We start from the raw sequence: 19,991 nt of genomic DNA on the forward strand, positions 1-19,991 counted from the left end.
ACCATGTTGCTTCGATTGTCAACAGACATCCGCGATCGGGATCGAGAGAACGTATAATTGGTTTAAGACAGAAATAAGAATGAAAAACGCACGGGAGATAGTATCTGAAACGCGTCGACTCCAGTATTTTTATCCCCCGGTCACATGACGTCGTAAAAAATAAGGTAGCGCGACGGTAGCTCTTTTATTCTCTATCTCTCTTTCTTGTCTCTTCGACCGTTAAGACTCACGTCAATTGGGGGTATAAAGATATAACGTGGCGATTAAAAAGATTAAAAAATGTAATGTCCACAAGAAATAAAGGCCAAATTTTTTTTATTTTAAAGTAAGCAAAAAATGTCAAATTATGAATTTTTAAATAATAATCTCTTGTATATGTATATTTGAGTGTTCGAAAAAGAACGATGACTTCATCGTGGTCGAAATTCGCGGAACAGGAGCAGGATACATTTATTTTTAGCATTTCATCTCACCGCATGACTAGAATAGCTTTTAAGCAGGATACGAATATAACCAATGTTAATGCTCTCTCGCGCTTTTCTATAACACATGCTCGTTTTTTTTAAACATATACAATTTAAGATGTTATCATGCTTACGTCATCGGTATAACTCATATATTACGTCAATATATATATAGCATTTATTTATTTGTGTGTGTGTGTGTGTGTGTGTGTGCACACACACGAGCGAATATACGTGCATGCATCGGATAATCTAAAATCTCTCTCGAATTAGCGACGCGGTTTTCTCCATCTGTATAATTAAGTCAGTTCTACTAGTCAGTTCACTCTCTAATTTTCTTTTTTTCACCCGATAGAGAATTTGGAATAATGGGCGGATCGTTAATGCGTTGGCGCGATCGATAATAAACGACTTGTCAGAAAATGTTATAAATAAAAGAAAAAAAAAACGCGCGCAAAAACTATCGAAACCGCCCACAATCTAGAAAAACATCTATAAATTTCACGCGCATCTGATTACTTATTTATTGTGTAATTGTGTTTAAATGTACCGATTACGCAATCGCGATAACTTTCGTATTTCGAGATCACTTTTTTAGAAAACCGAATTCATTTATTAAAGTGTGCACTTGACGCAGAAATTTCCTTCGAATTGAATATCGAATATCACTTTCGATCTACGATTCAATATAAAAATCATTCGATTCGACAAAGTAAATACAATTTTGCCGCGTCGAGTAGAAAAATTGGAGTTGAACAGTGACAATTATGGATTCTAATCATCGATAAATTCACTAAATTAAATAAATACATGCACGTAAATAAAAAAAAATTATCATACGTCATTGCTGTTAATCATGTCACATCACGCACATGTCCGACCGATATACACGCGATGTTTGGCACATTTTTTTGCGAGCGCCAATAAATTGCGTCGCGGAAATTAAACCAGGGGCAGGTCCGACCTTGGACCGGCGTTTTTGCCCGCGCAAGTCGTGCACGCGACATTTCGCCGGTATACGTATAGCATGTCATTGCCTAATGCCATGGCCCTTCTCCGAAGATTTCAATGACACGAGGCGCGCGGCATCTAACTCTACAATCGTCGGGTTTCCGTGAAAGTAATAGGTATATATGAAATATGACGGAAGGTCATTGCGTCAGAGAAATGGCTCGTATTTTCATCGTGCACTCGTTGTGTTAGAGATAAATTCTGATCGATAATCTAAGTCAATTAGAAAGCGCCGTTGCGCAATAGTTGACCGACGGTCCGTATAAAGATCTCATCTGGAAATTATTAAAATGTTAATGAAAATTAAAGAGTAAGATTTGCACATGCCAGAAATGCGGAAGTGCCACTAAAACAATTAATATAGGATATATAGCCGTAATTCGGTAAAAATTATAAACTGAATTCATGTCGTTTATATGATAAATTCTGAACTTGCTTCTTTAAAATCTAGTTTGCATGATATTTGCACGGAATATCAAACTGCAACCGCTTGTTCCCCGAGGATTAATTTTATCTTTTGTAAAATCGTGATATTGTCACAATTGCCGGTGAAAATATTATCAAGGTTGACAGTAATTGCTCTACAAGACCGCTAATTTAATTTTGCGAATAAAAATTAAATATAATACGTACATACATATCGCAGTTTTGTTCTCTCTATCTCGAAGCCAAATAAAACTACAATAAAATAAAAGCCGGTCGGACAGCAGAGTTTATCATATATTTTTTTTTCATAAACGTTTGACTTAATCTTCGCTTCAGGTGTAATATATGTATATATGGGCGGTAAAGTGCAATGTCCGTTGATCTTAATGTTCACGTGCCTGTTGCCTCGTGTCCTTGAAGGATCCTCCTATGGCCTGAGCAAAGGCGGATTCGCGAGAGAGCGATATGAGCAAAATGATACCCGGCATCACGCGCACATCATCCCGTCGCGGCTTTGTGCGTATACATGCGTGTCATCACGTTTAGCCTTCATCATACACGGATGATGTAGCATAGCGCGCGATTCTGCATTAAAATCCGGCGGTGCGTTCCGGACGCGCATAAACGTGCGGAATATGAATAGTACGAGAGAGGAGTACGTGATGATGAAAAGCGAGGTATTATTGTGTGTCACCGCTTTCACCAATTCTTAGACGCAAATGCAAGAAATGTTTGTGCCACGTAACGAGCTAATAAACTGATGCATGTTTACATAAGCAAGTCGTTATCAAGCCCTTTTTACACGCGAATTATTGCGAAGACCGCAATGAAACGACATTATGTAAATATTATGTCCGTGAATAAAATCACGTGCCAGACGTTACAATATTGGCAAACAATAAATTCGCGGTAAGAAGAGAGAGAAAATTGCTTTCGGAGAAAGTAAGCGACACTTTTCATATTTGTTCAAATAAATGTGTCTGTGAATGTGTGCATAACAATGTCAAGTCACAAGAATAATAAGAAATAAATCAACATTTTTGTTCGTGCAATATAAATTACAATTATATTATTAAATTGCAATTATATTATATAAATTTATTAAACATCGGGAAAATTAAGTTTATTTAAAAGTAGCAAAAAAAAAAGAGAAAAAATAAATGAAAAATCGCATATAATAGACAATACACCTTATTACATATTCTCTTATTACATGTCCGTATTACGTGGGTGTTTTCACGGTCAGAAAAGATCGTAAGAAAGAGTGTATTACGAATTCAATATTATATCCACATGTTAAAGAGATAAAAAAATTCTGTACTGGATATGGAAGTCAGGGTGCGTTGATCGAGAAACAGCGTAAATAATTTCATCGAAATACCTCGGAAACGATAAAGAATTAATTTTCGATAAGTATACAGTTTTCATACAGTTATAAAGAGTGAAAGAGTTTGTATTACAAGATATATAACTTTTATTATCTTTTCCAATCAACAATTTTTTAACAGTTATGAACTTTCTTCTAAAATGCCAAATATATTTATTAAGCGGCAATTATGTAGAAGAATGCTAGGCATGTCTTCCTATTGCGTCAAGCTAAATACCGTTGTAAAATATTAATGCAATAGTTTGTACACGAGGGAAATGTAATAAATCACATAGAAAGACCTATAATTTTATAACATTTTGCATGACGCGTGATAACGATTTTACGAACGTTTCAACGTATGCAAATGTCTTTACTTCAAATAAATTCGCGTTTATTAAAGAGATTGAAGAATAGAGATATTTTATCAGATTTAAAATAAAAGACTATCTCAGGTATCTCAAACACTTAACACTTTCATTGCTTCCATTTTTGTACACTGCAATAAATTTTTTTTTCTTTCTTGCCAACTAGTTACTTAATGCTTTAATCTCAAAAAGAGAGAAATATATCGCAACCTTGCTACTTATTTTACTTCCTCATATGATACTAGCCTACACAGATCGGTATAACTTTTTCTCGTAATAAAATCTTGTATGTTTATGCGTCGTTCTGCCAATTTATATATTTCATGAACATACTTCCTGATATAAAGCTTATACCTCTCATATCCTATAAATAATATTTTTTCATGTTACATTTATGTTCATAGTATTTATCACTGGATATAGCGAGATATAACTGGTTTGCAATGCGGTTTATTATAGAATAGCGTGTAGAATAATATTTTATTCATTATATAACGAACCGTATATCAAATATAGATATCGTTCAATGATATGGATAAATATATGAAATAATGCGTGCATCATTCTGTCAGGTCACGATCTTGAACTTATAACATGTAGCCCAACAAGTTATGACAGTATTTGATAAATTGATACGGATTAACGTGTATATAGATAAGGCATGACCTTTTCCTTTGAAACGAGATACATTTAAGGAGTGAGGGAGAAAAAAAGAGAGAACAAAGTTTCCTTTCACAAATTGTATGCAAGTGTTCTTAGTATGGTTCCTGTCGCCGACTCTTTTCGTGATAATGTCCTTACAAAAAGATACAAAAGAGATTCGTAACCTGTGTAGGGTCACTGTTTATCTTATAATCTCAGATTGATATTATCAATAACACCAGATCGTGCGCGAAAGATTCGCATCCGCCTTCACTGAATAATAAAGTAATAATTATAAGAGCAAGTTCCGGGTTCTGGGGACACAAGCGGTGACTAATCAGATAATGTATATGTATCGCGACGCATAAAATACTTCCGCCAAGAGACAAAGCGAGTACCATGAGAGCAGCCGAGTGCCGTAACCAGTCGTGTAATTAATGGATATGCAACTGGGAATTCCACCGGACAAAATCTCAAACTTCCTCGCGTTGCACGCAAGATTAATTGATTACTTGCCGCTGCGATTATCCATTACGTGTATCGGCTCATCAGTAATCCATAATCTATTAAATCTATTATGTTTCTCGATCATTTCATCAGTTTAACGGATCTCCGCCGCAAAGTGCACGTGATGAATCACGCTAATCGTCTGGTGACACTGTTGATCTCACCGTTTATGCGCTTTATCTTGTATCGCGGTATTTCGCGCGTAATTGGACTTATGTCGGATAAACGTTCGGACGCGATCCTTTTGTCTGCCATTTACGGCACGTGATGGTCCTGCGAGCGCGAACGCACATCCCCTTGGCAATATTTTACCCTTCAAGCCCGCAGTCACGCAGGAAGCATGAAAAACCTGTTCGCGCGCGACCTTCCATACGGCGAATCATTACTGAATATCTCACCGGGGATAAAAAGAATCTTAAAGGGGGATGGTGTGCGCGAGGTAGAAGGAAAAAACGCACGTACACGCGTGCGGTTTATCGTTAAGCGGACAGGTTTGTGCCACGCATATAAATTCTTATGGTTATCTCTCTCTCTTTCTCTCGACGGAGGGGAGGGGACCCGGGTGAGACAAAGAAGAAAGAAGCCATAAGGAAAGAAGGAGAGAGAGAGAAAAGATGCGATTTCATCGCATGCCGGAGGGACCGCAGACAGTCGCACACATCCGCGTTGCAATTAGAGATTTTTGCGGTCCCGTAGACAGCGAGAGACGGCGAGATAGAGAAGGAAGGAAAGACGAGGTAAGGGACGAGGGAGAAGAATCGAGAAGCCGCGGTGTTCCGAGATCCGTGAATAGGGTTCAGGGTTATACGAATGAATACGGGCGAGTAATTCCCTCTGCGCGAACCATGTTCTTATCGTGAATTGTTCCCAAGTTATGTCCACTGTCCAAGATATACGGATGTAAGAAAACGCGCAAACACATTAATTTAATAACGTCAAGCATATTAAATATATAAATTGGAATTTTCTGAAAATTGAGAAGCACTGCTTTAAAAGTATGATATGTCTGATTGAGTATTTTTAGTCATCTAACAACAATTTGAGATAAAAATATTCTGACAAGGAATTTTAGTACCTATACAAGTTTTTTATATACAATAAATAATATAATATATAAAAAATATACAATTTATAATAAGTAAAAAATATTTAATATATTAAAATACTTCAAAAGCTTTTAGATTTTGCGAAGAATGCGGTGAAACTTGATAATTAGTATGCTCCTTTTTATCAGCGAGATGGAATAGAATTTAAAATAGCGTCGTCGCAGTTGCATTTAACGAAAAAAGACCATAATCGCGGTGGCCAAAAAAGATAAAAGGAAAAAAATTCTACGATAAAATATTTGATGCGTTCGTTCATCCTACGATAAACAACGATATGTGATGACTCGCGTTTTAGGGGGCAATCTGAATGAAGAATGGCGAGCCGCGAATTTCGTACACGTACTCTCTTAACTGCCGGCTACGTGAAGTTCTTTTCTCGTAGTCTGCGCAGGTCAAAGAACCTACAGAACGGATATCAAAGGAATGCTCTCTGTGGTATGCTCTTTTTGAGGGCAATGCTCTTTAAACTTTGTTATTTTTCTCATATAATTGAATTTTTTTCGTTGATTTTGCTCTTGTGTTCAATGTTTTCTAACTAGCATGTCACATCCTTAGTTCTTTTATAATGATTGCAATAAGAATACAAATCTTGATTGCTTTATGAAGCACATAACAGTCTCTCAATGATGTGGCAAATTTTAAATAAGAATTACTTCACGACTATCAGAGAAAGAATAGGCGAGTAAAATAGAATAAAATATTAAATTTGATAGTATAAAAAATTAAATTCGGATGTGTACTGTTCACATGATATAACATCAACGTGAATGTTTAATATCGACCTATGAGCGGCTAAACTTTTATTTAAATGCACGCAGACTGGTTCGACGCGACGTGGAATTCCGAAGATAAATTTCTTACAATTCTGTTGGCGCCACGAAGAATCTTTAATATCACAAAAAGTAGGATCAGAATGCTATTGAAATACTGTAGAAATTTATGCGCGATATGCATCACATATATAATCGTGAAATAATTTATGAAAATCAGAAGCCAATGATACATCTGTCCAGATTGTACTGGAAACACATATAATTTATATCTAGCATAAAGTTGAAATATGATCAAGCAAAAGTACGATATAAAGTAAATAAGAGAATTATATTAACTCAATACTCTAATTAATGTAAGTGAAACTGTGTAGTAAAAATGAAGTAATAATACTTCCTACACATGTTACAAAATTCATGAGACATGAATTACCTTTCAATTCACAAGCGTTTTCAGCTAGTTCATTTATAGTGTTATTTCACCAAGTTTCATAACGAAATTTTGCAACGCTCATTAAAGACATTTCGCGAAAACGAGTCACGACGAGTTAATCAGATCCGAAGGACTAATTCGTTTCGCAGGAGACACTCAATCAGCTGAAATTTCGCATTCACGTACCAATGCCGTTATTCGAATAATTCGCAAGACGAGTAACCGGCAGGATACCAACGTGTAGGCGTCACCTATGACGATATTTCGCGGCGGCATAACATTGGTATGACGTGAGCGGAATTCGTAACACGTCACGAATTCGCATCGAGCGAACGAGGCGACATCGAAACGGAGAAGGATCGATTGCATCGCCGGGCTTCCTTTCTCTCAATCTTTGGCACAATATTGCCGTAAGACGTAATCGCCTACGCGAGTATTTCGCATGTTCTCGTCTCTGTTTCGAAGTCCGGGGGCCCGATGCCAGCCTGCATTTCGAACGGGTCGCCGGTTGCGTTTCTGCAGTCTCGTGCCGAAGTTTTGGAAGATGAAACTTTGCGGACTTGGTGGTCGCAGCAGGTGTTGCGCGGAGCACGGAGGGTCCAGACGAGTTGCAAACAGATTGTGAAATCGCGGACGATCGGCCAATTGGAGATCGCGCGCCTCGTTCCATTTTGCTACTAGTGTTACGTTATGAGAATTGTATGCCGCGAGTTTTTTTTTTCTTCTTTTTTTATTCCTCGCGTTAAAAACTATCGTAATAAAATCGCGTCGATTCGCCAAGTAAATACGTGCTCTCTCTTCGAGAGGTATATACATGGAATATCGATACTTATATACTCATGCGTACATTGTAAAAACTTAATATTCACGTGGAAGGTTTTTATGAAACGAGTAATGTTATGCGAGGAATCCAACAGGTGGAACAATGTTACCGAGTGTCAAAGTGATTTACACGCATCGATACGACGCGGTTTCTTAATTTTCGATATGCAATAGCCATGAAATTATAGAACATGACATATAGTAAAATGACGAATGAAAATTTACATCAGATTACATTAACATGTAATTTTTGTAGTGCAAATATTGCATTTCGTATAATACATAAATTATTCAAGATGCGAAATACGTGTGCATGATTTTTCATAATTATTTAAAATCTTATATTGAAACCAAATCTATCTTAAAGCTCATTTGATATAAATAATAATTAATTAATATTAATATTTAAAATAATATTAATATTTAAATTAATATTTAATATTTAAAATAATATTAATATTTAAATTAATATTAATATTTAAAATAATATTAATATTTAAATTAATATTAATATTTAAAATAAAATATTAATATTTAAAATTAATATTAATATAAATATTAATATTTTATAAAAATATAAAAAAATCAAAATGAAAGGCGTATATTTTTTAATCACCGTGTTAAACATTATTTTTATAATTACAAATAACTGTTATAAATGTATTTAAAAAAATAGCTAGAAATAGCAATCGATGAAGAGGGAAAATGACAACGGATCGCGTGAACACTCGGTAATAGGTCGTGTGAACGAAGTCAACACAAACGCAAATTTCTCCTGTGTAATCATATACGGAAGAAAAGCCAGCGTCTGACTGCACGTTTATGTATTGCAATTTGTAATTTTTTTTCCGTGATAACACTGTAATCATATAAGCTGACATAATGGCTCAAAATAGTTGGCAAGCATTATCGAGTGGGTAGTTTCCGACATTATATTCATCACGATTTAGAATATAACAAAACCATATTATACAATCTGCTAATTATATAATCCTACATACAAAAATATACTAATTACTTTTAAATATATATATTGGATAAGAGTACTATTTTATTAAATAAGCATTTCATTTTAAAATATTTTATTTTAAATTATTTTATTAAATAATTTAATTTAATTTAAATTATTATTTTATTAATTTAAATTATTTTATTAAATAAGCATTTTATTTTAAAATATAATAATTTTCGTGTTATAAAAATTTTTTTAAAATCTTCACGATTACATTAGATTAACAAAATTCCCAAATTTATACTAAACGTTTATTGAAAAAATACGCGAGATTTATCACGCGAGATTTTATTTTCCGCATATCTTTTCCTGTGCGTGGAATTATATTTTAAATTTAAAGTCACAACACATTACCTTTTTAGGAACAGGATTTTAATAAAAAAACATACATATTATATTCCGACTACTCACTACATGACCCAACCATGAACTTGAAAATAGCTATCTTTTAGTGCGGGCATTCCTGCATACTTAGTAGCCATTGGAAATCCCCAAAATTCCCGTGGATAAAACATCTCCATCTCGTTGCTAGCAGCATCCAGCGTTAACGGTATCGAATGTGTTTCATAAATTTATAATCAGAAACCGTGAAGAAATAAATCTGTTTAGCTAGAAAAAATGTACCTTTGTTATGATTAACCTTGATCACAGATTGCTGACTTGACAGCAGCGTCAAGTACTTAGAAAATTAATAATATAGAAATATAATGTAGAAAGAGAATTTCATCTATAAAAGTAGACTTATAACGGAGATACATTTATGGAATTCTTTGATGACTATGGCTTATTAGGAACTGAGATAACTTTGGAATAACAGTACATCGATTAAGAACGTGTATTTTGCTTCATACGAATCTTAACGTCCCACCTGACGTATGAAAGAATCTGCTGCAAAAAAAATAGAATCTTCCCAATTATCTGCCGCGATCTTTTAGTCGGCACAATCCTCGCACCTGCGTGTTTTATAGAGCAACTATCGCGTCAACACTTCAAGGTCCAGCCGCTTTTCCTTAGCGTTGATTCGTCATTGACGGATCTACGGCGAGATTCGTTGGTTCTGCCGATATATGCACGCGGCTTTCTTTACAAGAAATGATGCCAGTCATTGGGGATCGGATGCAATCTTAAGTACAATCGCCGTAAACGTCCGAGAAACGTTCGAGAAGACTTACGAGTGGTCGTTTTTGAGTTCGAAACGCGCTTTCTCCAGCGACATTATCACCTACTCGGGGACACGCACGCCCGGACGAACTCGTTAATCATTGGCTCGCGAAGGTTCAAGGAAACTTGAAGAGTTACATTTACGTCTAGTATAGTCATCCGCGAGACGATGCATCGAGCAAGCACGCCCCGCAAGACTTAATTGCATCGTGTTTTGACGGCGGCCGTTACTCACGAATCGCTACGCCCGGCATAATTATAATTTGCTACCCAAGGTCACGCGCTGAGTTACTGCCGAAACAATCGTAATTTATAAAGACAGTACTGTCGAACTTGTAAGATATAGAATATGGGTCGTATCTTGGGCGTTACTTACCGCGATGCGCGATGTTCCGTGCTTTTAATCATATACTCATATATTAATCGTAATCGACTGCTAAAAACCAGTCTTACAACTATGACAAATTATATTTCGATACAAATGGCTTGAAAATAAAATGACAAGGAACAACCGTATATTTTATAAGCAAGACCAAATATATGTATTAGAGGTATTAAAAATAGACATATTTCTAGATTTGCAAAATAATAATTCCTGATTTTAATACTGTAATGATATTGAAATTGGAAATGCATCCCTGTGATAAAATTTTCAATATATATATTGTTGTATATTTAAAAAATACAAAAAGCTTAGTAATCTCAGGTTAAAAATGAAAAATATATTACATATAAGGAAATGTTCCATCAAAAGTATGTAGTATCTTTCATTTATTTGATGATATATTCTGTAGATCTCGTCATATTATCAAGAAACATATCTCGAAAGGTTTATTTCTTAGCTATTTCATCATTTTGCCTATCAACACGAATATCTTATGATTGAAGCAATCTTGTATTTTTCGCGGTTTGCTTTCCACTTTTGTTTTCATTCCTTAAGCGAGTCTCAGACCTTCCTCCTGGAATAATGAACATCGATATCGTTGATCACTAAAGCCAGCAATTGTCAGAGTCTGCGAGTCATTGCACAATAACTTCCTCGGAAGCACTTGAAGAATTAACGTTGAGTCACGTGCACGTATATATGAAGGCGCGCCTTCTTCCGATGGCCACTTTCTTTTCGACTTACCTAAGCTATACAAATCGTCTATCGCTTTGCGACACACCGGAGATAGCGGAGATTTTCTCGCTGTAGCTTACATAATTCTATGTCCTTCCTTTCCGATTTAACGAACGACAAACTTCAAGATATGCGCGTTCGCGAGAGGCCGTTTAACACGCGAAAAGATTCGCGGGATGTAAATGAGATACAAGCAAAACTAATTGTGTGAAATCGTAAATAAAGAATCGTAATAAAGAAAAAAAAAATCTTATATAATATAGTATAATAGTGTGTAAATTATAATGTAATATTACATAATGCGAGAGATGCTGCGACATACTTAGAATTTTACTTACAAGTGACGTAACGAACATGAACGCCTGAACAGATGTCTTAGCGGTAGATTTGCGAATGAATTCCGAGAAAGAAAGGATCTTACATGATATTTAAATATAATTTTCCAATGTTATCCTCAGATTAAATGATGACAATGGCAAGTATTCATATGTGCAATGGAGATATTTATTTCTAGCCACATGTGTAAAAATACTTCGGGATCTGAGATAGTCATAAATTTGAACGCGATATCGATCGTAATTTTGAAACTATTAAATTAAGAAATACCGACGAAAAAGCGTGAAAAAATCGTTATCATTAAGAAAATCGTGACTCGGATATGGATTGCATGTGTTATATGATGTATTTAAGTGGATCAAATTACAATAATCCGAGATGATTTTCGAGATAATATAAATTCACGTATCAAGCGGAAAAATTAGAAAGTATCGCAAATGATTACCAGTTATATTATGATGCACATGCTATTGCAAAAAATAAAATATATCAATATCGAATAGTCGAGATTAATTAATATACGATGGAATAGAATACGGTGGCCGGAGGGTAAAAACTATAAATTGTCTGTGGCAAATTATCGTAAAGTATTATTGCGAGTGCGAAATCGCCATACTTTTCTCTATTGCACATAAATAATCGCGAATGTTTCCTGCTCTTTTGTGTGTTACACATACGACATCAATCAGCCATATGGCTCAAGCGTATATTTTTTTCTTATCAAAATCTACAATTAATCTAACGTAAAATCAATCAAAAGTATCGCTATATTGTAATATAATTATAGTACAAGATTTTAGTGAAAAACACCTTCGCAGTTTAATTAAGTTACACTACATTTCTCTATTTCTTTTTATTTCTTCATCTTTGCTAATGTTTCTCATTTCTCAACGCTATACTGGTAATATTCTTTATGTATTCTAAAATATCTCTTCTCGCATCTAAAGTACCTCGCACACTATAGCAGAATAAAATGCATAAATTAACGGTAGAATTTCAATTCCGCGAGCACAGCAAGACGTTTGCATACGCGGATACCAATTATCATCGTGCTCTGTTAATTGGATGTTACGTATATTTACTTTCGGGGGAAACTCTCTTCTCTTCAGAAACCTTTTCGGCGGTAACTTTCGCAATACCTTTGTTTACTGCCTTTCAAGTAGTTGAATTAAGACTCCTTAAAGCGTCATATATATAATATTTTTGTTTAATTATAATCATTCATGTGTGTGTTTAGAGACAAATTAATATTTAAAAAAATCATTTTCAAAATATATTTGCAGCAGGAATAGTAATAAATTTCAATGCGTACGTCGAGTTCACGGGCACGGATATACGATTCTGGGCCGATGAGATAAACGAATCGGGAACAATAACGTAATGCACGCGAGAGCGAGGGAGCCCGTGTCCGGGTTCGTAGAGAGCCCCGCTTCTTTCACACGGAACCATTCACGAATACCTCCGCGAGGTTGATGAAGGGTTCTACCATTATCCTGTCTGTAAGAACGTATTCCACGCTCACTTACTCGGGCATCGAAGGCGTCGTGAAATTTCACGCAAGGAGTAATTTTATTTTGGAATCGTGGACACGTGCGGATTTAATCGCGCATGTTTGACATTCGCATAATTCAAATAAATACGCATGAATTTATTCCGGAATTAGTCACCTTACGGTATAGCTTCGAGACGGTCCTCATTTTTGTGCAGATTATCGTAGATATATTCTTCGTGCTGACACCACATGCGGCGTCATGCTAATCAGGAAACCGAGTCGGGATTCTTGAACGATATATGACATAAGAACAATTTATGTGCAACACGTAACGAAATATTAAAAGCCCGTTTAAATGGAATAATACGCATGATGACGTGATGCCAACGACATTGTATGAGAATGTCGCATGCAATATATTATGCGTTTATAAAATTTTATAATTTTAATATGACTATATTTATAATATTATTGTACTTCTATTGTTATAATAATTTAAAATGCGATAGATTAATATTGTAAGATGTAATTATTCTCCCAAGTTCTCTTAATCCTTTATACCGTAATTTATTCCCCTTTAAAGGTTACTGCAGTTTTCTTCTTTTCTCCTCTATGGTGGTTCGCGCTAGATAACCGAAGGCACCGCTTAAATGTCGCGGAGATTTCACACTTTATGAACGATTCAAGCGGCGTTAGCTCGAACCCGCCCAGGATCATTTCGTCATCCACTGTCTTCGACACGATAGCGTAGGGAAAGTTCGGCATCGCGCGTAATGTTGCCGTGAATTCTTGCGCAGCGTACAACGTACGTAATGAATACACATGTTGTCTAGTACGTCGGCAAAAATATAATTAAGGACGGCAATTAGCGGTTATGGTAGCTTAGCAATTGTTAGCAGACAAGTTAAAAATATGTATAGACGCACGATTGCGATCTACAGTACCTGAACATTACCTGGACTGCGTTTCTTCGAGTCGACTTCGTATTAGCAGAACGTTTTATAATCACTGACAGTGCTTATGAAGCTGTTTACTCGCATACGTAATCGCATGCACTGCCGTAATCGTGCAGTTACTATCAATACTGTATTTTGCAGTTACGAGAACAATGTATCTGTACGTGATCGATGGTGCGAATAAATATTTGACAATCATTTGAATATGTTATCATGGGAACTTTATGACGCTCGCAACATCGATCAAATAGAATCTACAAATAAATTTACATTTATCACCGTGAAATTTACCGAACCATGCAAACAAATGCGGACAAATGTCAGTGTATGGGATTAAGCAAGTCGGAGGTATAGCAAGTTATTGGTTAAGAGTAAGAAGAAATAAAAATCATAAAAGATACTTAATAAAAGACACCAAGTTTTCTCGCGCCGACTTCGCGGGTACTTCGCATTCACTCTCGAGAATCTTTGGCGAACTCCCATCTCGGGAAAGACGTATCTCGCAAGTGACGCAGACACATCCATCGTTACATCGTAAAAGAGACATACACGCGTACGTGCTTCAAGCATCGTAGCAATCAACAATCGACCTGCATAGACTCTTGGGCAAGCCAGGAAGAGAAATAATGTACGCGGCAGAGAGAGGGACGTGTAATTAATTTCTCGAAGGTTTGCAACGACGTGAAGTGGGCGGTCGAAATACATCACAAGATAGAATGAAAACGGCGTACAGGTAGCGCGACGTGGAAGAGCAAGGTAGCCAATCCCTTTCGACCTTGCACGCAATCGAAAAAGATCGATATATCATTGAACGCACGTGCTTTTTTCGCATTCCTCCCGGCGATGGTGCGCGCGACGTGGATCAGGAAGCTGTCGAAAGTACGACCTTGCACCGAAACCAACCGGATAGATTCGCGAGACAAAGAGTAGAAGACTCCGAGTAGAGCAGAGTGCTTCGAGTCCAGAAAAAATCTCGGAGGCGTGTGTCGACTTTCGAAAAAATGAAATCTTAACCCTTCCGTGTACAAATCCCGTCGCAAAAAATGTGAGGACACTTCATCCTTCTACAAAAAATTTTTATTACATACATATTAAAGATAATCAACGTTTTTTTTTTTTCAACTAAAGGTATAATTATGGTAATACATAATTGCGAAATATAGTGGCATTGCCTACGTTGTAACTCGGAGAATAAAATATCGAGAAGCTTGATCGAGGCGAATTTCATTAGTTCCAGCTTGTAAAATACTTTCTACCGAGGAAAAATCGCACGATGGACGATCAAGAGGAGTCGTTCGGCACGCAATCTATCGTGATCGATACGAGCGCGAGAGTTAAATCGCGCGATGAGCGTAGATGCGTTTTCGCGCGCGTTAATTCGCACAGTCACATTCAGATTTCAACCGAGTCGCACAATCGTCGTTAATGGAAACCAAATTGCACACGAGGATGTATGTACTCGGTTTTTTTCCCGACGAGTCAATGACGATCTCATGATTCGCCGGCGACGATTAATGCCCGCTTGCAAAATACGGCTAATAACTTTAATCGACTCGTACGCGAGTATCTTTGTCGTTGACACGGCGGTATGATACTTTGTCTTCTAGTATATACTTAAGAAAATAAGTAGCAAGCAGACACACAACACACACAACCATAGGGTTGACTAATTGTACAGCAGCCATGATTGTAAATATGTAGAATGTCCCTGTTTCGCTGCACTTCCTTTCATGTATGAAGGTTTTGGACAATTAAAATTATTTTTTTTTTAATATAAGAATACCTCAAAACATTAATAATTGTTAAACTTTCTCTCTAATAAATGATTAGAGAAATTCTGAATTTTTCTTGTAATAATGATTTAAAATTATCGGATAAATAATCATTTTGTTTTCGTCAGAATTATAAGAAATTGAAATATCTGAAAATAGGATTTTGCCATCTATAAATATTTATAAATCGATTCGCAAGAAAATTTTCCTTAATTAATATTTTTACGATAAATCCGCTCTTAATCTCGCGACCACAGTCCGTTGATTCGCATCCGTTGTTGCCTAATATTGAGAGAATATCCGCAGCGCCGTTTCTCTTTATTGCAAAAAGAGAAAAAATCCAAAATTAATTGACGACGTAAGGAAGTCGGGCGCCTTCTAACAAATCATCAAAATCGACCTTATATGGGAAAAAAGCCACGTGCTGCGGTCTGTTTAAATAGAGAATTTCGCGAGACGTCCGTGATGCCGACCTGCGAAAGATCGGGCTGTAAAAGTCACGTAACTTTTCGCCTTGGGGCGACCGAGCGAGCGACCGGAGGTCAGCCGAGAAGGGGCGGTGCACTTGACTCTCGACGATCGAGATCATTGCGTGAGATCACGACCTCGTAGATATCTCTCGCGAGTCGAACGACGCGGGAAAGGAAAAGTAGGAAGGGGTAGGAAGGAAGTAGTTCCGGGCGCGGAAAGTCCTTGCCTGAAATAGAGCGCTACGTACGTCGCTCTTGAGCGGAATATTCAATTTGATCGGAGAACCCAACATAGTGATTAGGCCTAATTTGCGGGACATGTATCAAAGCGCACCTTGTCCTCGCTGATCGGCGAGCGATGGATCGCGTGAGTCAGTTGATTCGATCGAGGATAGAGAATACATCAGGAAATTTCTTAGAACCGATCAAAGCGTGACGATTTTACTCGCGGATCTGCTGGACGTCGATGATGCTACCTTTGATCGGTGAAATTCAAGGTTACGAAACGAGTCGCTGGTACCTGGGGCGATAAATATTGCATAAGGACCACTGTTTCGTCGCGATTACGTTAAGTTTCGAGTGAAGCGATAGTTCGGCAGTCACGTTAGCCACCGTTACATATAATACCCGCATAATTTACAGCTGTGGGTTCTGCACCTGGTCGCCTCGATTTCTCAAACATCATTGATATCGCCGAGATTTTTCATAATAAATATGATATTTCACGGAGTGATTTTTGTCACCTCGCGACTCGGATTTTGCGAGATAAACTTTGCCCAATTACGTTCTGATTGTTGCAGAATTTATGTGAATATAATTCCACGCCAACGTCGAATATTCGCGCCGAATGTTACACAATATAATATTCGATAATATTTGATCAACGGTAATCGCTTCATGGTTTCTCATTTTATGAATTCGATCGAGCAAAAAGCGCGCAGATTCGCATGCTTCGACGCGTCTTTGACGTTGCATAAAATCGAGCGCATGATTGTTTCCGATTGTGCGGAAATGCTTTCACATTATATACACGAGCGCCTTTTTCAAGCACTCGTGTATGCGACAAAGAGAAAATGAAATCAATGACTAGCTTACGATTTCGTGGCTTTTTTTGATTTACACTTACTTACACAGAAAAGAGTTTATGACAGGAAAAATACGAAATTTCTCTTTGATATTTTGTTATTCATGTCGAAAATTGCGAGTACATTCATACACGCAGTCCGACGACGAATGATACGCGAATCGATCAAAAAACGAGACAGATTCAGACGACATAAAAATAAGGCAAACCAGAATAAGGTAAAACATACAATAAAACAAACCCGCTTCCGGTCGTGCTTACGACCACACACACCCGAAGGACGATCTGAGTTGCAAAATATAAGACTGTAGATATATTTCATCTCAGAAATAAAAAAGCAGATTTTTTATTTTTTATTACGTACTAAAGTGCAAGATAGATACTTCGTGATAGCAACTATAAATGTTTAATTCAACAATAATGCAAAATCATTTAATATTAATTTTTCTAATCGAGGATTTGATTAGATCTTTTCTAAAATTGATCGCATAAAAATTAATTGAAATTTCCTTATTATATTTTACTTTAATATGAATAAATGATTGAATTACAGAAACGAGAGATCATTATTTCGCTTCGTCATAATTCGATATTGAATCTGCACAACAGAAAGAACAAATGTTACGCATGATCGCAAAATGATACGGCATGAGTATGGCACAGTAGTATTCATATTAAAAACACTATCAAAGAACGAAATAAGACTAACGTATACACTTTTCTGTTTATATCCGACACAAGTAAGACGTATATAAGACGTAAAACCTCTCGAGACGGGGTGTGTCGCGGTTACACGCGGAATTCAAGAGATAAGAGTAAGCCCACACTTCCTCGGTTCCGTTACGCGACGACCAGGAGATAACGCGTTCGCTCTTCGCGTTTCCTGTATCCGCGACATAGAGAAACAAGACCGATCGATCGACATCCTACGTCAACCGGATCGACTTAGGGCGCGGACAAGTCGCCTTCTCTCGATTCCTCCTTCGTTCTCGCGTCTCGGAGCACCCGAGTATAGCCCCTCGCGAGGAAAAGGCGCGACCGCCTGAATTCCGGCGCCGCGTGTGTTCGTGCGTATACCACGTATGTCCGGAGAGGAAGAAAAAAAGATCGATTCTCTCGACCGTGGTGGAACTGCTCGTGTGCAGAATCGACGTGCCGCGGAGCGAGCGAACGAGAGAGCGAGCACGAGCGCGCTCGCACGTTCGCGAGAGTGGGAGATACGAAGGTATAAAACCGATCTGGTAGACTGGTACCAGCCAGTCCAAAGGCCAGATGCGGCGACGGCTCTAGTCGCACGTGTGCGAGAGAGACGATCACGGTGCTCGGCGTGCGGTACTCCTCAAAAATTAACAGGCGCGTAGGCGCACGCAGGTGCGAAGCGCGCTTATTTACACTCATGCGACACTGGCCAGCGCATCGCTGGTCCGTCCCTCGGTGGTGAGTCCGTGCAGGATTTTCGCGAAAGGCTCGAGAGCGAGTTCGTGCGTCGCGTATGTCCCAGGAGAGATTAAGTTGACGAGACGACGAGGCACTGTCCCGATCCGAAGAGAAAGAAAGGACGGTGAGCTCCGACTCGACTCTATCTGTCTTGGAGGACACGATATATCCTAAGATACGCGCTTAGCGCATCGACCTTTCCCTCTTAAATTTCGAATCAGACGCCGATAGTCACGCACGGAGCATCCGCGTGAGAAATAGCTCGATCGCGATTAGTTTCTCGAGGGTGATCGATAGTGAGTTTCTTGTGGAATTCGTGAATTAATACACGGAAAGGTCACCAGCCGCCGCGACAAGGAGTGGTGATCTCGTTAAAGAAACAGGTATCTCCCGGATAATATCCATTGAAGATTCAAGAGGCATCATCGATTTTCAACGACAATCTAGAAGAGAGAGCTGTTCTGTCAGAACGATTTCGCGAAGGATCGACGCCACGTAGCATGTCGGCAATTCGTATCAACGTGGAGGAGGCTTCCAACGGCCGCGAGGATTTCGTTAGAAACGTAAGTTCGTTACGCGGTCAGTCTCGACTCGAATAATCGACGATGTAACGTCTTACCTCGTCGGCGATTTACAAGACGCCGATGGGAGGGTGTAAGGGAGAAGGCTGTTGACGCGGAAATCACGCATATCCCTCCCCCCCCCCCCCCCGTTATTTCGTCAGTGGCTTTCTATTTTATCGTTCCTTCCGGCTATACAGACGGCTGCTGCGCATCCACGTTTCGATCTCCCTCCATCGGAGATTCAACCTCGCGGAACCCGGAGGCACTTTCACGGTTGCGCGACGAATATCTCCTGGTTTGGCGGGAAACGCGTCGCGGCACAAAGGGAACCGCGAGCATAACTGAGAATCGCGCCGAGATCCGGTGAAACGATCAGAACAAACTAACGAGCTAACAAGTTGAGCTCGGTTACTCGGTGAATAGCTTGAATCTCAAAGCGAAAACTTTTATTTATTCATTAATTATGCATGTGTCTATCGATTTTTCTTTTCATCGTAGAATAATCATTCAGAAACGAGTCGATCTCCTCTATTCATTACAAACAACTTCCGTCTGGTAAAAATACGACAAGTGTCGTGCTCCTGTCAACGTTAGATCTCTTTTAGTCACACACTGTCCATCCGGATGATTTATAACGCGTGAGTTCAGAGAGCTCGAGATGTATCTTTTATTA

General features: G+C 38.0%; 2 protein-coding genes across 4 annotated transcripts in view; one reads left to right on the forward strand and one right to left on the reverse strand.

Annotated features, from left to right (window-relative positions):
• Nudc (nuclear distribution C, dynein complex regulator) overlaps nucleotides 1–19,991 on the reverse strand; it is a 75,286-nt gene that overhangs the window by 36,591 nt on the left and 18,704 nt on the right. The gene's annotated exons all lie outside the window — the stretch shown is intronic.
• LOC145959942 (uncharacterized) overlaps nucleotides 1–19,991 on the forward strand; it is a 49,366-nt gene that overhangs the window by 14,085 nt on the left and 15,290 nt on the right. Inside the window, exon 1 of one of the 2 annotated variants that reach the window (XM_083079128.1) lies at nucleotides 18,565–19,318. The exons of the other annotated variant lie outside the window; for it this stretch is intronic. Coding sequence (XP_082935254.1) covers nucleotides 19,256–19,318 — 63 coding nt within the window. The 5' untranslated portion in view covers nucleotides 18,565–19,255. Of the gene's footprint in view, nucleotides 1–18,564; nucleotides 19,319–19,991 lie in introns of those variants that run through there. 2 annotated transcript variants of the gene reach the window in all.

Source organism: Camponotus vicinus, unplaced genomic scaffold, assembly GCF_025532165.1.
Source record: "Camponotus vicinus isolate PSW18456_S1 unplaced genomic scaffold, iyCamVici1.0 SCAF_10, whole genome shotgun sequence".
Lineage (NCBI taxonomy): Eukaryota > Metazoa > Arthropoda > Insecta > Hymenoptera > Formicidae > Camponotus > Camponotus vicinus.